The following is a 16,342-nucleotide window of genomic DNA, read 5'->3' on the forward strand; positions in this document are numbered from 1 at the left end:
AGCGCTCAGTGAAACAGTAAATGAGTAAAAAAGGTGGACTATATTTCCCTGCCAGCAGATATTTCCACGTGTGCCAGCAGATTTTAAACATGTATTTTTCTTAGAGTTCTTTTTTTGTGGACAAAAGCATTTTTCTCAGAGATGTCAGATGTGTACCAAATTATTCTTTATTTTTAGAATTTGTTTCTATACTATATGAAAATAAAATACATTTAGGGGCAGATAGAACCTTAATTTGGTGCAGGTCTTATAATACAGGCCTCATGCACACTGGACGTTAAAATAACGTTTTAAAAACACCAGTAGCTTTGCAGTGAGTTTTTAATTTTTTTTAAAAGTTTTTGCAATAGTGTTTTTTAGTGTTTATTAGCGTTTTATGCGTTTTTTAGCGGTTTAAAAAACAAAACAAATATATATACCGTATATACTCGAGTATAAGCCGAGATTTTCAGACTCTTTTTTTAGGCTGAAAGTGCCCCCCTTGGCTTATACTCGAGTCACGCAGATCAGGTAGGCAGACGGCGACCATTCCACTATTCAAAAGCCGCGCCTTCCTGTCTGTGATAGGCGGAACACTCAATTTCCCAGCAGTCAGTGTTCCGCCTATCACGGACATCCGCTCATTCTCATACTACGGACGAGGATGAGAGGATGTCCGTGATAGGCGGAACACTGACTGCTGGGAAATTGAGTGTTCCGCCTATCACAGACAGAGAGGCGCTGCTTTTGAACAGTGGAATGGCCGCCGTCTGTCAGATGAGGAAGAGAGGTGCGGCATGGCACACAGAGGCTGCAGAAGGCAAAGAGACAGGTAGGCTGCGATGGACACAGGGAGGGACGGGACACAGGGATGGACGGGACACAGGCATGGACGGGACACAGGCATGGACGGGACACAGGCATGGACGGGACACAGGCATGGACACAGGGATGGACGGGACACAGGGATGGACGGGACACAGGGATGGACACAGGGATGGACGGGACACAAGGATGGACACAGGGATGGACACAGGGAGGTATGCAGCTGCAGATGGGCATTGTTGACCCTCTTTTCCACTCTTTTAAGCTGTAACAGTAGCTGCTGCATGTCTCACCCTCGGCTTATACACGAGTGAATACGTTTTCCCAGTTTTTTTGTGGTAAATTAGGGGCCTCGGCTTATATTCGGATCGACCTATACTCGAGTATATACGGTATATATACAGTTAGGGCCATAAATATTTGGACAGTGACACAATTTTCGCAAGTTGGGCTCTGCATGCCACCGCATTGGATTTGAAATGAAACCTCTACAACAGAATTCAAGTGCAGATTGTAACGTTTAATTTGAAGGGTTGAACAAAAATACCTGATAGAAAATGTAGGAATTGTACACATTTCTTTACAAACACTCCACATTTTAGGAGCTCAAAAGTAATTGGACAAATAAACATAACCCAAACAAAATATTTATTTATTCAATATTTTGTTGCAAATCCTTTGGAGGCAATCACTGCCTTAAGTCTGGAACCCATGGACATCACCAAACGCTGGGTTTCCTCCTTCTTAATGCTTTGCCAGGCCTTTCCAGCCGCAGCCTTCAGGTCTTGCTTGTTTGTGGGTCTTTCCGTCTTAAGTCTGGATTTGAGCAAGTGAAATGCATGCTCAATTGGGTTAAGATCTGGTGATTGACTTGGCCATTGCAGAATGTTCCACTTTTTTGCACTCATGAACTCCTGGGTAGCTTTGGCTGTATGCTTGGGGTCATTGTCCATCTGTACTATGAAGCGCCGTCCGATCAACTTTGCACCATTTGGCTGAATCTGGGCTGAAAGTATATCCCGGTACACTTCAGAATTCATCCGGCTACTCTTGTCTGCTGTTATGTCATCAATAAACACAAGTGACCCAGTGCCATTGAAAGCCATGCATGCCCATGCCATCACGTTGCCTCCACCATGTTTTACAGAGGATGTGGTGTGCCTTGGATCATGTGCCGTTCCCTTTCTTCTCCAAACTTTTTTCTTCCCATCATTCTGGTACAGGTTGATCTTTGTCTCATCTGTCCATAGAATACTTTTCCAGAACTGAGCTGGCTTCTTGAGGTGTTTTTGGGCAAATTTAACTCTGGCCTGTCTATTTTTGGAATTTATGAATGGTTTGCATCTACATGTGAACCCTTTGTATTTACTTTCATGGAGTCTTCTCTTTACTGTTGACTTAGAGACAGATAAACCTACTTCCCTGAGAGTGTTCTGGACTTCAGTTGATGTTGTGAACGGGTTCTTCTTCACCAAAGAAAGTATGCGGCGATCATCCACCACTGTTGTCTTCCGTGGACGCCCAGCCCTTTTTGAGTTCCCAAGCTCACCAGTCAATTCCTTTTTTCTCAGAATGTACCCGACTGTTGATTTTGCTACTCCAAGCATGTCTGCTATCTCTCTGATGGATTTTTTCTTTTTTTTCAGCCTCAGGATGTTCTGCTTCACCTCAATTGAGAGTTCCTTTGACCACATGTTGTCTGGTCACAGCAACAGCTTCCAAATGCAAAACCACACACCTGGAATCAACCCCAGACCTTTTAACTACTTCATTGATTACAGGTTAACGAGGGAGACGCCTTCAGAGTTAATTGCAGCCCTTAGAGTCCATTGTCCAATTACTTTTGATCCCTTGAAAAAGAGGAGGCTATGCATTACAGAGCTATGATTCCTAAACCCTTTCTCCGATTTAGATGTGGAAACTCTCATATTGCAGCTGGGAGTGTGCACTTTCAGCCCATATTATATATATAATTGTATTTCTGAACATGTTTTTGTAAACAGCTAAAATAACAAAACTTGTGTCACTGTCCAAATATTTATGGCCCTAACTGTATATATATATATATATATATATATATATTTCAATGGATCAAAAATGTCCAAAAACACTGGTGTGCGACGCTTTTGAGCGTTTATCTGCATTCATCAGCGTTTTTTGACGTTAGAGCTTTTTTACAGCTGAAAAACTCCTCTCAGAACCCACTAGTTTTCTGTTTGTTTTTTTAAAGCCAAAAAACGCCCCAGCCAAAAACTGCTGATAAGAGCCTATGTGTGCATGGAAACATAGGATAACATGATGGGGAGTTTATTGACTGTAGAAAAAAAAGTCTGAAGCCAAAAACAGCTGCTGTAAATGTCCAAAAATGTCCAGTGTTCATGAGGCCTAACATTTAAAAAAATATAAAAAAAAAACAACATTCCAGTATTTTTTTTTCTAAAGCTGCCTTTACATAATGCCTTTACATAATTGACACAAGCCCAGATATTCACCCCAAAAATACAATAGTCAAAAATATTACATAATTTAAAGTTAAAGGCCACTTTTTTATTTTGAAAAGATTTTACCATAGTGGTGAGGTGATACATGCATAAAAGCAATCATTAGTGTAGCACTAAGGTGAGAATGAGTCAGGTTTAAGCAACTCAGAATCTGTGATCTGCAAATCTGGGACCAGAAAAATCTATATGACACTACCAAGCTTGTGTTGAATGATTACCTGTTTACCATTGATGCAATAAGCACAAATTTCAAACAATGTTTGTTGGGACCTGGGAAGGGGACTTGCCATTGATGGGGTGGTTATATCCTTATTGATTTTCATTTTATTTGTTTTTACTTTTTTTTAATTTTACCACACTTGAAGAACACAGGCCACAATTGCTTTCTATGTGTCATATTCACCCTGCAATGCACCCCAAAAGTATGGTGTAGTGAGCTGCGATAAAATCCTGACATGCTGCATTTTATGGCAGCACACTGCAAAGGATCGCAAGTTAGTGAACACCAGAGCAATGCACCATGCTGCTATACAGTGAGATGCACTTCAAATAAAGTCTGTACAAAAAAAGGGAGCTGAGTGATGCACTGAAGTGCACACCATACTGCCCCCTACTGCTGGGTCACTGCAGCCAGAAAGGACAGCTGCTGAACATTAAACTGTTCAGGGGACCTGATCCATCCCCCCCCCCCCATAGCAACTAAGCAACAGACCACTTGTAATTGTATAGTTCAATTCAGTAGAGTCTAGGACATTTCAATGCGTGTGTGTTGGAGGAGGGGTGTTTGCAAATTATCTTGCTCTAAAGGTGATCTATTTAGCAAGCTCTAAGGGCTCTTTCACACAGATGTGTCCATGTACGGAGCCCCATCTGCTCAGGGGGGGATCGATCCGTCGATCCCCGCTGAGCAGGAAGATGACAGGTCCGTCTCTGCATACTGTGCAGGGATGGACCTGTCAGAGCGCCACTCTCCTCTATGGGGGATCGGACGAGCGCGGACCGTAGAATCCGTAGTCACCCGATCCGATCCGCAGATGGATGGAAAAGTAGGTTTTTCTTGGTCACACTTTTTTCGGATTGGTGCGGGTCAGATGTCAGCAGACATGTCACCACTGACATCTGACGCTCCAGAGATCTATGGAGCGTCTGTTCAGGTCCGCCTAAAAAACTAACAGGCGGACCCGAATGGACAGTCCGTGTGAAAGAGGCCTAAATTACTAATCCAAAACAAGTATGCTGATGAAGAGTTCAGATTTCCCTCTGACTTTACTTGCGGCATGCTTGGTCCAGGACATTGACACAGTGGTGTTGATTTACTAAAATTGGACAGTGCAAAATCGGGTGCAGCTATGCATGGTAGCCAATTAGCTTGATCAATTAAGCTTTGACAAAAAAAAATGGAAGTTGATTGGTTTCTATGCAGAGCATCACTAGGTTTGGCACGCTCCGGTTTTACTAAATCAACCCCGGTATATTGATTCCAAAGGCAACTGGTATTTTGGTTTTATTTTTTAAAGGTCAGCAAGAAAAGCATTGATATTTTTTACTGTGCATTTCGTTCACACTACAAATTTAGAATTTGCAATGATTTTCTGTAAAATGCTTCATAGAAAACACGTACAATCAAGGTCCTGGGGAGGTTAGGACACTCGTGGTGGAATTAGTGCATGCAAGCCATGGTTTAATTTTGTTACATCATTAGTAAGGTATTAACTCATAACTGGCTAAAGCACAGAGTTTTTGTTTTGAATTACTGCACACTGACCTTTATATGATAAGTTAATTGAATTAATTGATTCCTAAAACCTAAATTAATCCTAATTAATCCTATAGAAAGGGAAGAGTATCAGCAGCAAATCCCTTTTCATTGCTGCTGATGAATTTAACCTAGTGCTAATCACAGAGCTAAAGGTTTCATTTTATATTGCTCGACCTGAACAAGTCTTTGCTGAATCCTCATATTATTGCAGTATGCCAGATATGTCTCTCAGCATTCTCTGTGCTCTCAGTTTGACACATTTAAGGGGGCTGAGTATCAAAATATACTTCCAGAAATAGATACGGCAATGCTGGGGAAGATTATCTTGCAAACATCCAGTTTAGCAATTCAAGGATGGAGTCGGTAATCTTAAAAGTGGACTTACGGTTATCTGGAATGTTTAGTGATTGTGGATATGCACATAGGTAGTTATAGCATGAACAATGCTGTCACTAGGCATTGTGGGGTTGATTTACTAAATCTGGCAAGTGAAAAATCTGGTGCAGCTGCGCACGGTAGGCAATTATCTTCTAACTTCAGCTTGTTCAATAAAGCTTTGACAAAAAAAAACCTGGAAGCGGATTGGTTTCTATGCAGAGCTGCATCAGATTTTGCACTCTCCAGTTTTAGCAAATTAACTCCAGTGTGTTTTAAAAATAAAGTCTTCACTTCTGTGGTATCTTCAGTTCCCAATCTGTGGTATCTTCAGTTCTAAAAATATGGGTAGTGTCCTGTGCTGTCTGCCAACTTTTAATTTCAGCTTCTTTTCTCTACTCTATACCCTTGACTTCTTACTGAGCTGATTCCTCCTGTATTGAATTGTACTTTAACTGTACTGTCTGCCCTAGTGTTGTAAAGCGATGCACAAACTGTTGGCGCTATAGAAATAATGTATAATAATAATAACTGAGGTTAGGTTCACAACTTTGAAGGCCTGTGGCTTGAATTTGAGTGTGCATAACAGTCCATTCATTTCAATAGGCTCCTGTACCTGTGGAGAAAAAGTCCCTGACCCCTTTTTAAAAACACAGCCACAAGGAACCACATGGTGCTGTGGCACCATGTGATTGCGTGCATTCAAAAACGCACCATGTTTTCAGATGCATGGGGGTGCCTTAATAATTAATGGTACCCCTGCGCATCTGCAAAGAGCAGCACATTTGCCTGTAACTTGAGTTGATTAGCACACACTGCCTGACCCGCATATATGTGAACCTAGACTAACACCTAACTCCCCTAATATATGTAGGCCTACTCTCCAGTGCCACCCATTGGGCAGAAGAGAACCAATTAGGGCAATAACACCCTCTTACATACAGATGCAATATATTACATTTTTATTCATGGCTTTAAATGCACATAAGGGCTCATTCATGCGAGCAGTCACAGGGGCTGTAAAAACAGACAGTTGAGCCAAGGTTTTACTGCCCCCCTGATCACCCACCTAAAAAATCACACAGACCAAATCAAGTCTCTACACATGCCACAGCTGCAACAGTCCGCTTCATGGCTATGACAAAAATTAAATCCCTGTTGTATTTGACAGACAGTACCACCCCCAGACACATCTCATTCAAGTTAATTAAGGCCGTGGCGCAACTGTGTCCAACGCAATGGCCTTTTGATGGTGAAAACAGAAATATCGCCTCCCAGCTGCCTATAAACTGCCCTCTGAAAAAACATTTCACTGCAGAATGGGTTTCAGAAGGGGGGCAAGGGCTGATGAATGATCCCTAAGTCTCAGATATTTAAATCATACAGAATTGGCGTTGTTAATCTAAGACCATTTGTCCATTCTGAAGGTGGCCATAGATGGATCGTAATTCAGCAGGAATCTGCCATATTTCAATCCATGTGTGGCTACTGCAGTTGAACAGAAGCTGATCTATGGATTCGCTTCTGTTCAACCATCCTGTCAGATAAAGGCTGCTCAATCAGCCAATGGCTGCAGCACTGATCTATGTATTCTGACAGCAAGAGAGTCTCCTCGCTGTCAGAATACAATATCTTAGCAAAGTGGAATCCCCCATCCACCTCAAACATGTGGATAAGGGAAATGGTTCAGTTTTAATTATTTAGCTTGCTGAAAAAGCCTGAACCATGTCTGACCAGCTCAAGCAGGTGACCTCAGTGTAACATTATAATCTTCTCTTTAAATTTTATCATAATTCCCTTTTTCTTACTGAAATCTAGTTGCGATAGACTGACTGGCACACATGATGGCTCATGCAGTGGGTAGCTAATTATATAATGTGCACTAATGGCAAAGAAACACATGGCCATATGTACAACCAAACCAAATAGACCTCAAATATTATACAGCCATAGTGCTTAATATGCGCAATAGCTAAACTTTAAATTCCCTGCAAGTGACTGCAAGACAAGCTACATTACCATGCCGTACATAAAGTGTTCATTAAAATGATGTCTTTTTTTCAAAAGTAACTCTACACAAGCTTTTAATTAAGCGTAGAAATGATTTAATGTGAGAAGTAAATGCACTGTGAATAGATGTTTAGACACCTGTTGTCACTGTGCTGAAGGTGGGGGCTGGCTGTTACTGTTTGCTCCTTGACATGACAGTAAATTCAGACAAACAGCTGCTTCGCACATATCCATCATCTTCTAAATACTGCTAACGTTCTTCTTCATCCACCTTTCTTAATGTGTGACACCTGCTTCTACTAAAGACAGCTGAAAAACGAATTTAGGTTAACATTAAAGTGATATCTTAATATATTAGGGCAACAGATATTAACCTCTGGACCTTCTGAAAAATGTTTATAAAAAATACATTAAAATGTAATTAAAGGCAAAACTTTTTTTGTAGTTTTGGATATAGTGGAGAGGGATTAGAACACTTGCCAATTTTTACTGCTGTTTGTGCTCTTCTTAGGAAGATGCACCCTCTCTATTTGTCCTGTTTACTGTTATCATTGAAAGTTAAAGTACAAGAAAATCCTACATTTTTGGTCGGTATCAGAGCAGCAAAAGAGGGAAAATCTTCCAATGGTGACACCCCAGAATTCACACACTTTGGAGGGATTTTTTTCTCACTTCCTGTTTTGGCTAGGGCACAGGAAGTGAAGGGAAATCTCTCCTATGGGAAACAGATGGCAAAAAAAAGTGTCTTTAGTTACAATTTAAGTATTCTTACACTTAAAATAATATGACTTAAGGACAGCTGCAGAGCATGATCCTTGTGCTTGTAGCGGGTCTTTGGAAGTAGGAAATCCACTGTGATTGTGCTGGAGGGAAAAAGTGAGACCTAAGTTCCAAGTCAAGTCCCTGATCCTGTAGAGGAGAATGTTCTGGCTCTTATCTAATCCTATTTCACATGTTTACATTGCAGGCATAGTTTCCAAATGTCCCACTTTTGGAACCAAATATGTCTGCTCTATGCTACTAATTAGCTTTCTCTCTTTTAAATCTGATTGCAATTCCTTTATAAAAAAAAGAGTTGTATTTACCTATTAAACGTATTGTATTATACAGTACTAAATCTTTCATCTGATTGTTAAATGAATCCACTTGTTATTTTAAAAAAGCAGTATAAAAATAAGTAGGGGTAAAACAAAAAAACCTTTTGTGCGTCTAATCAGCTTTTTTGGACTAAGCCAAGCTTTGTGTAACTGGCAATGTGATAGGGGCGTGCTCTCCACCTATATACTTTGTGTTAAGAAGTGTTCCTTTTTATAATCCCAGAAAATTGGGAGGTATTCTTTAGAGTCATAACACAAAAAAAATTGCTTTCAGGCAACAAAAGTAGTGCCATACCCCAAGCTCTGTTCACTACAACTAATTGTTTTTCCAATGCTGCCCGTAACCGTAACATTCTCACCTTCCCGTAACCCATGCACCAATAGGTGTATTATTATTATTATTATAAGATTCACACAACTATCACCCAAGATGTACATAATAATCTAATTAGAGTCAGTTGAAAAAATGTGTGAATCCTTAGTGAAAGCTGTGTGCAAAAAATTATAAATAGACCCCTAAGGGCTAGTTTGTACTCGCTTCAAAACATGGCTTTGGACACACTTTGTTAAAGCTCTCTGAATGCCAGTCAAAGCTCCTGTCACTAAATAAAATGGTTAGCTTACAGTCTTGTTTACACCTTTCTTTTGCTTGGTGCTTCCACGAGGCTTCGATGAGGCTTCAGTGGGACTTCAGTGAGGCTTTGGTGGAGCTTCGATGGGGCTTCGATGAGCCTTCAATGAGTCTTTGGTGAGGCTTCGTGGGGCTTTGATGAGGCTTCGTGGGGCTTTAGTGGGGCTTCAAGTGAGCTTTTCCATAGACTTCTATTGAGGCTTTGAAGATGCTTTGAAGAACCACTAAAGCTACATGGGGTATAATTTTTAAAGCGAAGCCGAAGCAAAGCAAAAGCAAGGTGTAAGCAGGACTGTAAGCTAACCATTTTATTTAGTGACATGGGCTTTGACTGGCATTCAGAGAGCTTTAACAAAGCCTGTTCGAAGCTTTGTTTTGAAGCAAGTGTAAACAAGCCGTTAATGTGTGTTGAACTCGAAGCAAATGTAAATAAGCCCTTACTGTCCCTAATGTCAATTTAGGCCCTTGTTTGTATACTGCACTAGGATTTCTCGCATTAACATGTTGCATTAAGGCAGCTCATTCAAAGTTCTTTTCAACTGTACAGACCACCACACAAGAAAAAGTAGAAATATTTATTTCCTCTGTAATTCACTTGTTGTCTTTAGCCAGGGATGGGCAGAAGAAGGGACCAAACTATGGAAACCCATAAAATAATGTATAAATTCAGTATTTTGGTGCTGTCCTCTTTAACCTTGCTGCACTGAGCACTGGGCCATGAGTACCATTATGGTAAACAAAGCCTAATCGCTCTAGTACATTTACACACATAACCTGTTGCTGTAAGATCAAGCATAGTCATGTAATCACAAATCAGTGGAGTATTACAAATTCCACAATTTGATGCCACATAACTCAGCGAGTGTGTAATTTGACCATGCTATGGGTTGTTAAAATTAAAGGACTTACTTAAGAGGTGACTTCTTTAGGAGAAAATGCCCCTTCTGGAAGGCATCAGATGTACATCTTCTGATTTCTGCTTCAGCTTCCTTTTGTTTTGTGGATAATTCAGAGTAATTTAGATTTTGCATCTTCATATGTTTCAGGTAAGATTCAATACCTCCTAGTTTGTCAAAAGCCTGTGAAAAAAATGGACAGATTTTTCTAATGGGATTAAGTTGGGTAAATATTTGAATCCTGAGTTAAAGTCATGGGAAAACATTTTACTGGAACAATGAAGAACATGCAAAGAAATGTTCTTTCAATGAAATGCTAAAAATGAGCCTTTAAAAGGTGGAAGCCACATCAAGATATATAAGCAAATTTTATGCCTATTTCAAGCACTAATCACCATGCTACCATTTAACCCCTCCCTTCCTATTACATTAGCATTTATTTTCCCCTAAAACCTCAATATGTAACCTATCCTACATAACATCTACATAACACCTGAGGCCAAACTCCAGATTGGAGGAGTTTTACATTAGTTTTGTTTTTTTATTTTTTATTATATATACAATGTTTCCAATTTTTTTCTGGATGGTTACTTGACAAGCAGGGCCCTCAATTCTTTAGAGCATGGTCCTCACGTTATGATGTCAACACAATTCCCTGCATATGCATCATTATACTGTGAGCTCAGGCTGACCTGATGGTGCCATGACCATGACCCTGAGGTGTGTCCGTGATGGCCTGGGCCAGTGATGGTGAAACCTTGGCACCCCAGATGTTTTGAAACTATATTTCCCATGATGCTCATGCACTCTGCAGTCTGCTGGAGCATTATGGGAGATGTAGTTCCAAAAAATCTGGGGTGCCCAAGTTCACCATCACTGGCCTGGGCTCACAGAAAGAGGATTGAATGATGGCTCCCATCATTCAAACGAGAAGTGTATAAGAGTGCCACTGGAAACTATTGTAGTGAAAGCTGCATTTTTTATTTTCACAAGGAGTGAGCTAGTTATAATGAAAATGTTAAACTTAACAAGAGTTGGGATTTAAAAGTAATTCCCTGGCCTAATACATAAGAGTTCATATAATTCTAACACTTAAAGCAGCAATCTTCCTTAAATCTGTTTACAGAAATTACAGCTATGAATAGTTTAACTGCTTAGCAGACCATACCAAGTGGGCCAAATCTTTCTTCCAGTCTTTCCCCTGGGACCCAGCTATCAGCATAGAGAAGAGAAAGCCAAACTACCAATTGCAGCCTGCATACTAAAGACAGCTCTGTTCTTCCTGTGACAGTCATGCTGCTCTCTGTGTATATCGGAGACCGGGAATATTTGTTTTTGACTTTTAAGAAAGGGTAACATTTTGCTTACCTTTTGTCTACGTTGACTGCACTCAGAAATAAATGTTTTGAAACAGCTGAAGATGATTATATGCCTTAACCTCAACCAAAAAATGTAACTTTATCTAAATTCAAGGTCAAATGCAACTGTAAAGTAGCTCCTGCACTATTTTGGTCTGACTTTCATGCGACTTGAGGGCCATAGACTTCAGTGTAAACCCTCAAAAGTCACATGAAAGCCACACCTGTATGAAATACATGTGACTTGTGTGCGCTTTGTATACAAAAAGAATGCCAGCAATAAAAAATAAATGGAAAAAACAGTATGGACCCCCCTATCTATACCAGGCCTGTCGGGTTTGGTATGGATTTTACAGCGAACCCCAAATGCCAAAACAATGGTGTGGGGCCCCCAAAAAAATACCAGACCCTTATCAGAGCATACAGCCCAGCAGGTCAGGAAAGGGGGAGGGAGCAAGCATGTTCTCCCCTCCTCCTGAACCATACCAGGCCACATGCCCTCAACCTGGGGGGGAGAGTGTTTTGAACAAGGGCTTCTTCCCTGCAACCCTGGCAGGTGGTTGTGGGGGTCTGTGGGTGGGGGCTTATCCGAATATGAAGGTCCCCGTTTTATGATCGAGTAGGGGACATACAGTACCCCTACTCATTCACCAAAAAAAAGTGCAGTGTAAAAGATGACAGTTGGCCAATTTTGACAATTCCTTGATATAAAAAAAAATGTCCCCTGTTGTAGATCCACCGTCAATCACGACATTCTGATAAGCCCCCCACCCACAGACCCCCAGAGCCACTAGAAGAGGCCCTTGTCCCCATCAACATGCCCCATAGCACTCCCCTCATGTTGAGGGCATGTGGCCTGTATGGTTCAGAAGGGGGGACACTTGTTCACCCCCCCCCCCCGGTTCCTCAGGTTAACCCCACGCTATTTGTTTTCATTTATTTTTTGTTGCTGGCATTCTCTTGTTTACATTCAGCTGTGGAAAAGAACCCCGATCGCCTGACTCTCTCCAAATAGACTATCCCAGCAGCCTCAGTGGCCAAAGAAACATCTGATGATTGGCTGAAAACGGTAACAATGCTACCTATTGACCAAAGAGAGAATCACAGTCCCACTCAAGTTTAGGAGAAAACCATTGATCAAGCTACAAATTAGCCAGGCTAGTTACCACCTAGCATGACTAAATGTACTAGCAGCCCTGTTTGGGACCAGGGTCATAAATTGTTTTAATGCAATTCCCCTTTTTTATTTTATGTATCTAATTTGTTGTATGTACAGAGCTTTGCAAGGATTGTTCACCCTCTGCTTTGTATTGTTCCTCATTTATTTTCAGAAAAGATCAAATAAAACCTATTGAAACAGACTTGTATCTGAATGCAAACCCCACTTGTAGCAAACAATATCTCAACACCAGAGATTAAATGTGTATATCTAGTTAAACCTTAGCTTCCTGAAAACAGAAATATCACCTAAACTAACAAAAGGATGCCCTATGCACCTAAATATTTAAGGTTACATACTAAAAAAAAGAAGCAACCCCAAAATCACAGTACCCAAAACTCCTGAACATCCCTAAAGGTACATACAATCATTTCAGCTGGCTTCAAAGTGTATATAAATATATATTTGCAAAGAATACACTTAATTTTTGTTGTCACTGTCCGTACAAAATGCAATTACTTGTAATGTGTATTTAAGATTTTGTTGTGGTTGTAAATGTTCTTAAAATGATAAAAACACAAACAAGAAACTTTCTGTAAAATGAACAGCATATTTGTAAATTAGCTTGTGCACCAAAGGAAAGAGCCTGGAGGTCAGCCACAGAGAATTCCTTTACAGAGTACTCACTTTGCAGAAAACAAATTCACTGAGCATACTGGATAGTCTGCATTAAAAAATAAATCACACAAGAGCACCATCTCCAGGAGATACACAATATAGAGCAGTGTTTTGTTTTCTTTTTGCTGAACGTTTTATGTTGTTGCTGCTATTACTGTTAAAATTTACTAGTGCTCGTTTTCACAGATGTCTGTGGGCGAGTGTATCTTTCCACAGTGGAGAAAGAATTCTTAGTTTGTTTACTCAAACTTTGTTAAGAAGTTCTATCAATATATGGAGCAGTATTATAGCTGTCCCAGTCACTGTCACTTTTGCTGGACAGCTTATCCTACATGTAAGTATGTAGAAAAATCTATTTTTGGGATTGTGGTTCAAATACACAATGCCCAGAATGGTAGTTAAAGTGGTTGTAAACCCTCCTGAAAAAAAAAAAAAACACCCTGCAAGATAAAGGCATAAAGGCATAATGAGCTAGTATGTATAGAATACTAGCTCATTATGAATTACTTACCCAAGAATGAAGCCCCTGCAGCCGTCCTCGTCTCCCCCCCAGCGAAATCTATCCTGAAGGTTACTTCTGGGTATCGCGGCTCCGGTGCTATGATTGGCTGAAGCCATGATGACCTCACTCCCGGAATGGCACAGTACAACTGAAGCAATGGCACGTGCGTGCCGTTGCTTCAGTTGGCTTAAGTGCGCATGTGCTGCACATGCAAATACAGGGATATCTCCTAAAACATGCAGGTTTAAGAGATATCCAGTGCAGCTACAGGTAAGCCTAATTATAGGCTTGCCTGTAGTTAAAAGTGTTTGTAAAGGGTTTACAACCACTTTAATTGTAAAATGTATAAATGGTATGTTTATTGGAGGTTTTTTATTCTTTCCCAAACTATCCATAGTGAAAAAATTACTGGATTTTTACTTTTCCACCTTGCTTCTGCATGGGTGTACAAGGGCACCCTAGGTATTTTAGAACCCTAGCTATACCCTGACCACAAATGGTCAGGTTATATCAATAAATCAGAGGACTAGTAGATCAATGTCTTACTTCAAGAGGACACCAATAATGGTTTATCCACATACTAGAAGGAGATAAGAAGTCTGAGACATAGTGCAATGTGCACTATGGGGTTGATTTACTAAAGTCAAATAGACTATGCACTGTACAAAGTGCAGTTGCAGTCTGCAAAAGCAGTTTCTCCAGAGCTTAGTAAATGAGCAGAAGCTCTGCTGACTTCTATCATCCAATAATGTAGAAGCAAAAATGCATTTTTTTTTTTCCTTACACGTGATTGGGTATTCTTTACAAAGTGAAGCTTTACCTTATTTACTACGCTCTGGAGCAACTGCACCTGCATTTGCCTTTAGTAAATCAACCCCTGTGTCACATAATTGTAACATGCATTGCAATAGATGGCATGATGATGCATGAATTGATGACACAAAGCTATGCAGTGGAATAATGTCCTTACAGGATGTCTCCAACTTATAAGCCGACCTCAATGCACTGTTTAATTAGGCAACTATGTGGCAAAAGAGGTTTAATCTTGATAAATGTAATTTTATGCACTTGGGGGCTAAAAATATGCACGCATCATACATACTAGGGGGGTGCGTACAACTGGGGGAATCCATAGTGGAGAAGGATCTGGGTGTTCCGATAGATCATACGTTTAATATTAGCATGCTATGCCAAGCTGCGGTTTCCAACGCAAGCAAAGTCTTTTTTTGTATTAAGAGAGGTATGGACTCCAGAGAGAGAGATATAATTTTGCCCCTGTACAAATCATGAGTAAGACCTCATCTGGAATATGCAGTTCAGTTTTGGACACCAGTTCTCAAAAAGGATATTGGGGAACTGGAGAAAGTGCAGAGAAGGGCAACCAGACTGATAAGAGGCATGGAGGAACTCCGCTATGAGGAAAGATTAGAGGAACTGAATTTATTCTCTCTTGAGAAGAGGAGATTAAGGGGGGGAGGGAGCGGATATGATCAATCATCACAAAGGACAAAGGGGGCACTCTTTATGTCAGGATAAACGAGATTTAATCTCCAAAGACAGAAAGGTCTTTTCACAGTAAGAGCTGTGAAAATGTGGAATAGACGCCCTCCAGAGGTGATTCTGGCCAAATCAGTAGATTGCTTTAAAAAAGGACTGGATACTAACATTTATAGGTAAAGTTGATCCAGGTAATATCCGATTGCCTCTCCAGGGATCACAAATGATTTGTTTCCTCTACTGTAGCAAATTGAATCATGCTTTGCTGGGGTTTTTCACCTTCCTCTGGATCAACTGTGGGTATAGGATTGTGTATATGGGATTGTATGATTTTTATGTTTTGATTTTTAATTGATTAAGATTAAAAATGGTCTTTTTTCAACCTGACTAACTATGTTACTATGTAATAGAGTTTATTATTAGAGATACATGTTAAGAGACCTTCTTAGTTTGAATAATGGAACTAGGTAGATCAGATTCCAGTGAAATCATGTATTGTGGCTATAAGATAAAATGCTTCATTCCCTTTAATTAAAGAGGTGTTTTTTGCAGTTGCACATACCCCTATTGTTGAGATTTGGAACCCTTTCTCTGTATATCCCCAAAAAAAAGGTGAATGGATTTTTTTTTTTTAATGCACATTTGGGAACTATAATGTTTGCTCCATTCTCTACCAACCTGACTATTATTTAGAAATCTATTGGCTGTTTTTATCACATTGTGGGGTTGATTTGCTAATGGCCAAGTAGGCTGTTCAGTTTTCAAGGGAATTTTCACTTTCAAAGGGAATGTTCACTTAGCTTAGTAGATGAGGTCAAGCTTTGTTGACTTATATCAGTCAAGTACATACAAGCAAAAAAATTTTTATTTTTTTATTTTCATGGCATGTGACTGGGTATTCCTTGTAAAATAAATTTACACCACATTTACTAAGATAAGGGAAAGTTCACCTGCAAAGTGAAAAATTCCTTGCAACGTGATCAGCCTATTTGCCTTTAGTAAATAAACCCCTTTGTTTCAAATTTCCATCCCAACTGCAGGTAGACTCTTATCATTAATGGAATGACTATTTATG

The 16,342-nt window shown here is 40.1% G+C and overlaps 1 protein-coding gene across 2 annotated transcripts in view; it reads right to left on the minus strand.

Annotated features, from left to right (window-relative positions):
* CCDC141 (coiled-coil domain containing 141) overlaps positions 1 to 16,342 on the minus strand; it is a 232,130-nt gene that overhangs the window by 87,939 nt on the left and 127,849 nt on the right. For both annotated transcript variants that reach the window (XM_077448107.1, XM_077448106.1), the window contains exon 8: positions 10,087 to 10,256. In XM_077448107.1, the coding sequence (XP_077304233.1) occupies positions 10,087 to 10,256 (170 nt within the window). The remainder of the gene's footprint in view (positions 1 to 10,086; positions 10,257 to 16,342) is intronic.

This window comes from Lithobates pipiens, unplaced genomic scaffold (genome assembly GCF_037356315.1).
Source record: "Lithobates pipiens isolate NorthernLeopardFrog02 unplaced genomic scaffold, aLitPip1_a1.2 Scaffold_22, whole genome shotgun sequence".
Lineage (NCBI taxonomy): Eukaryota > Metazoa > Chordata > Amphibia > Anura > Ranidae > Lithobates > Lithobates pipiens.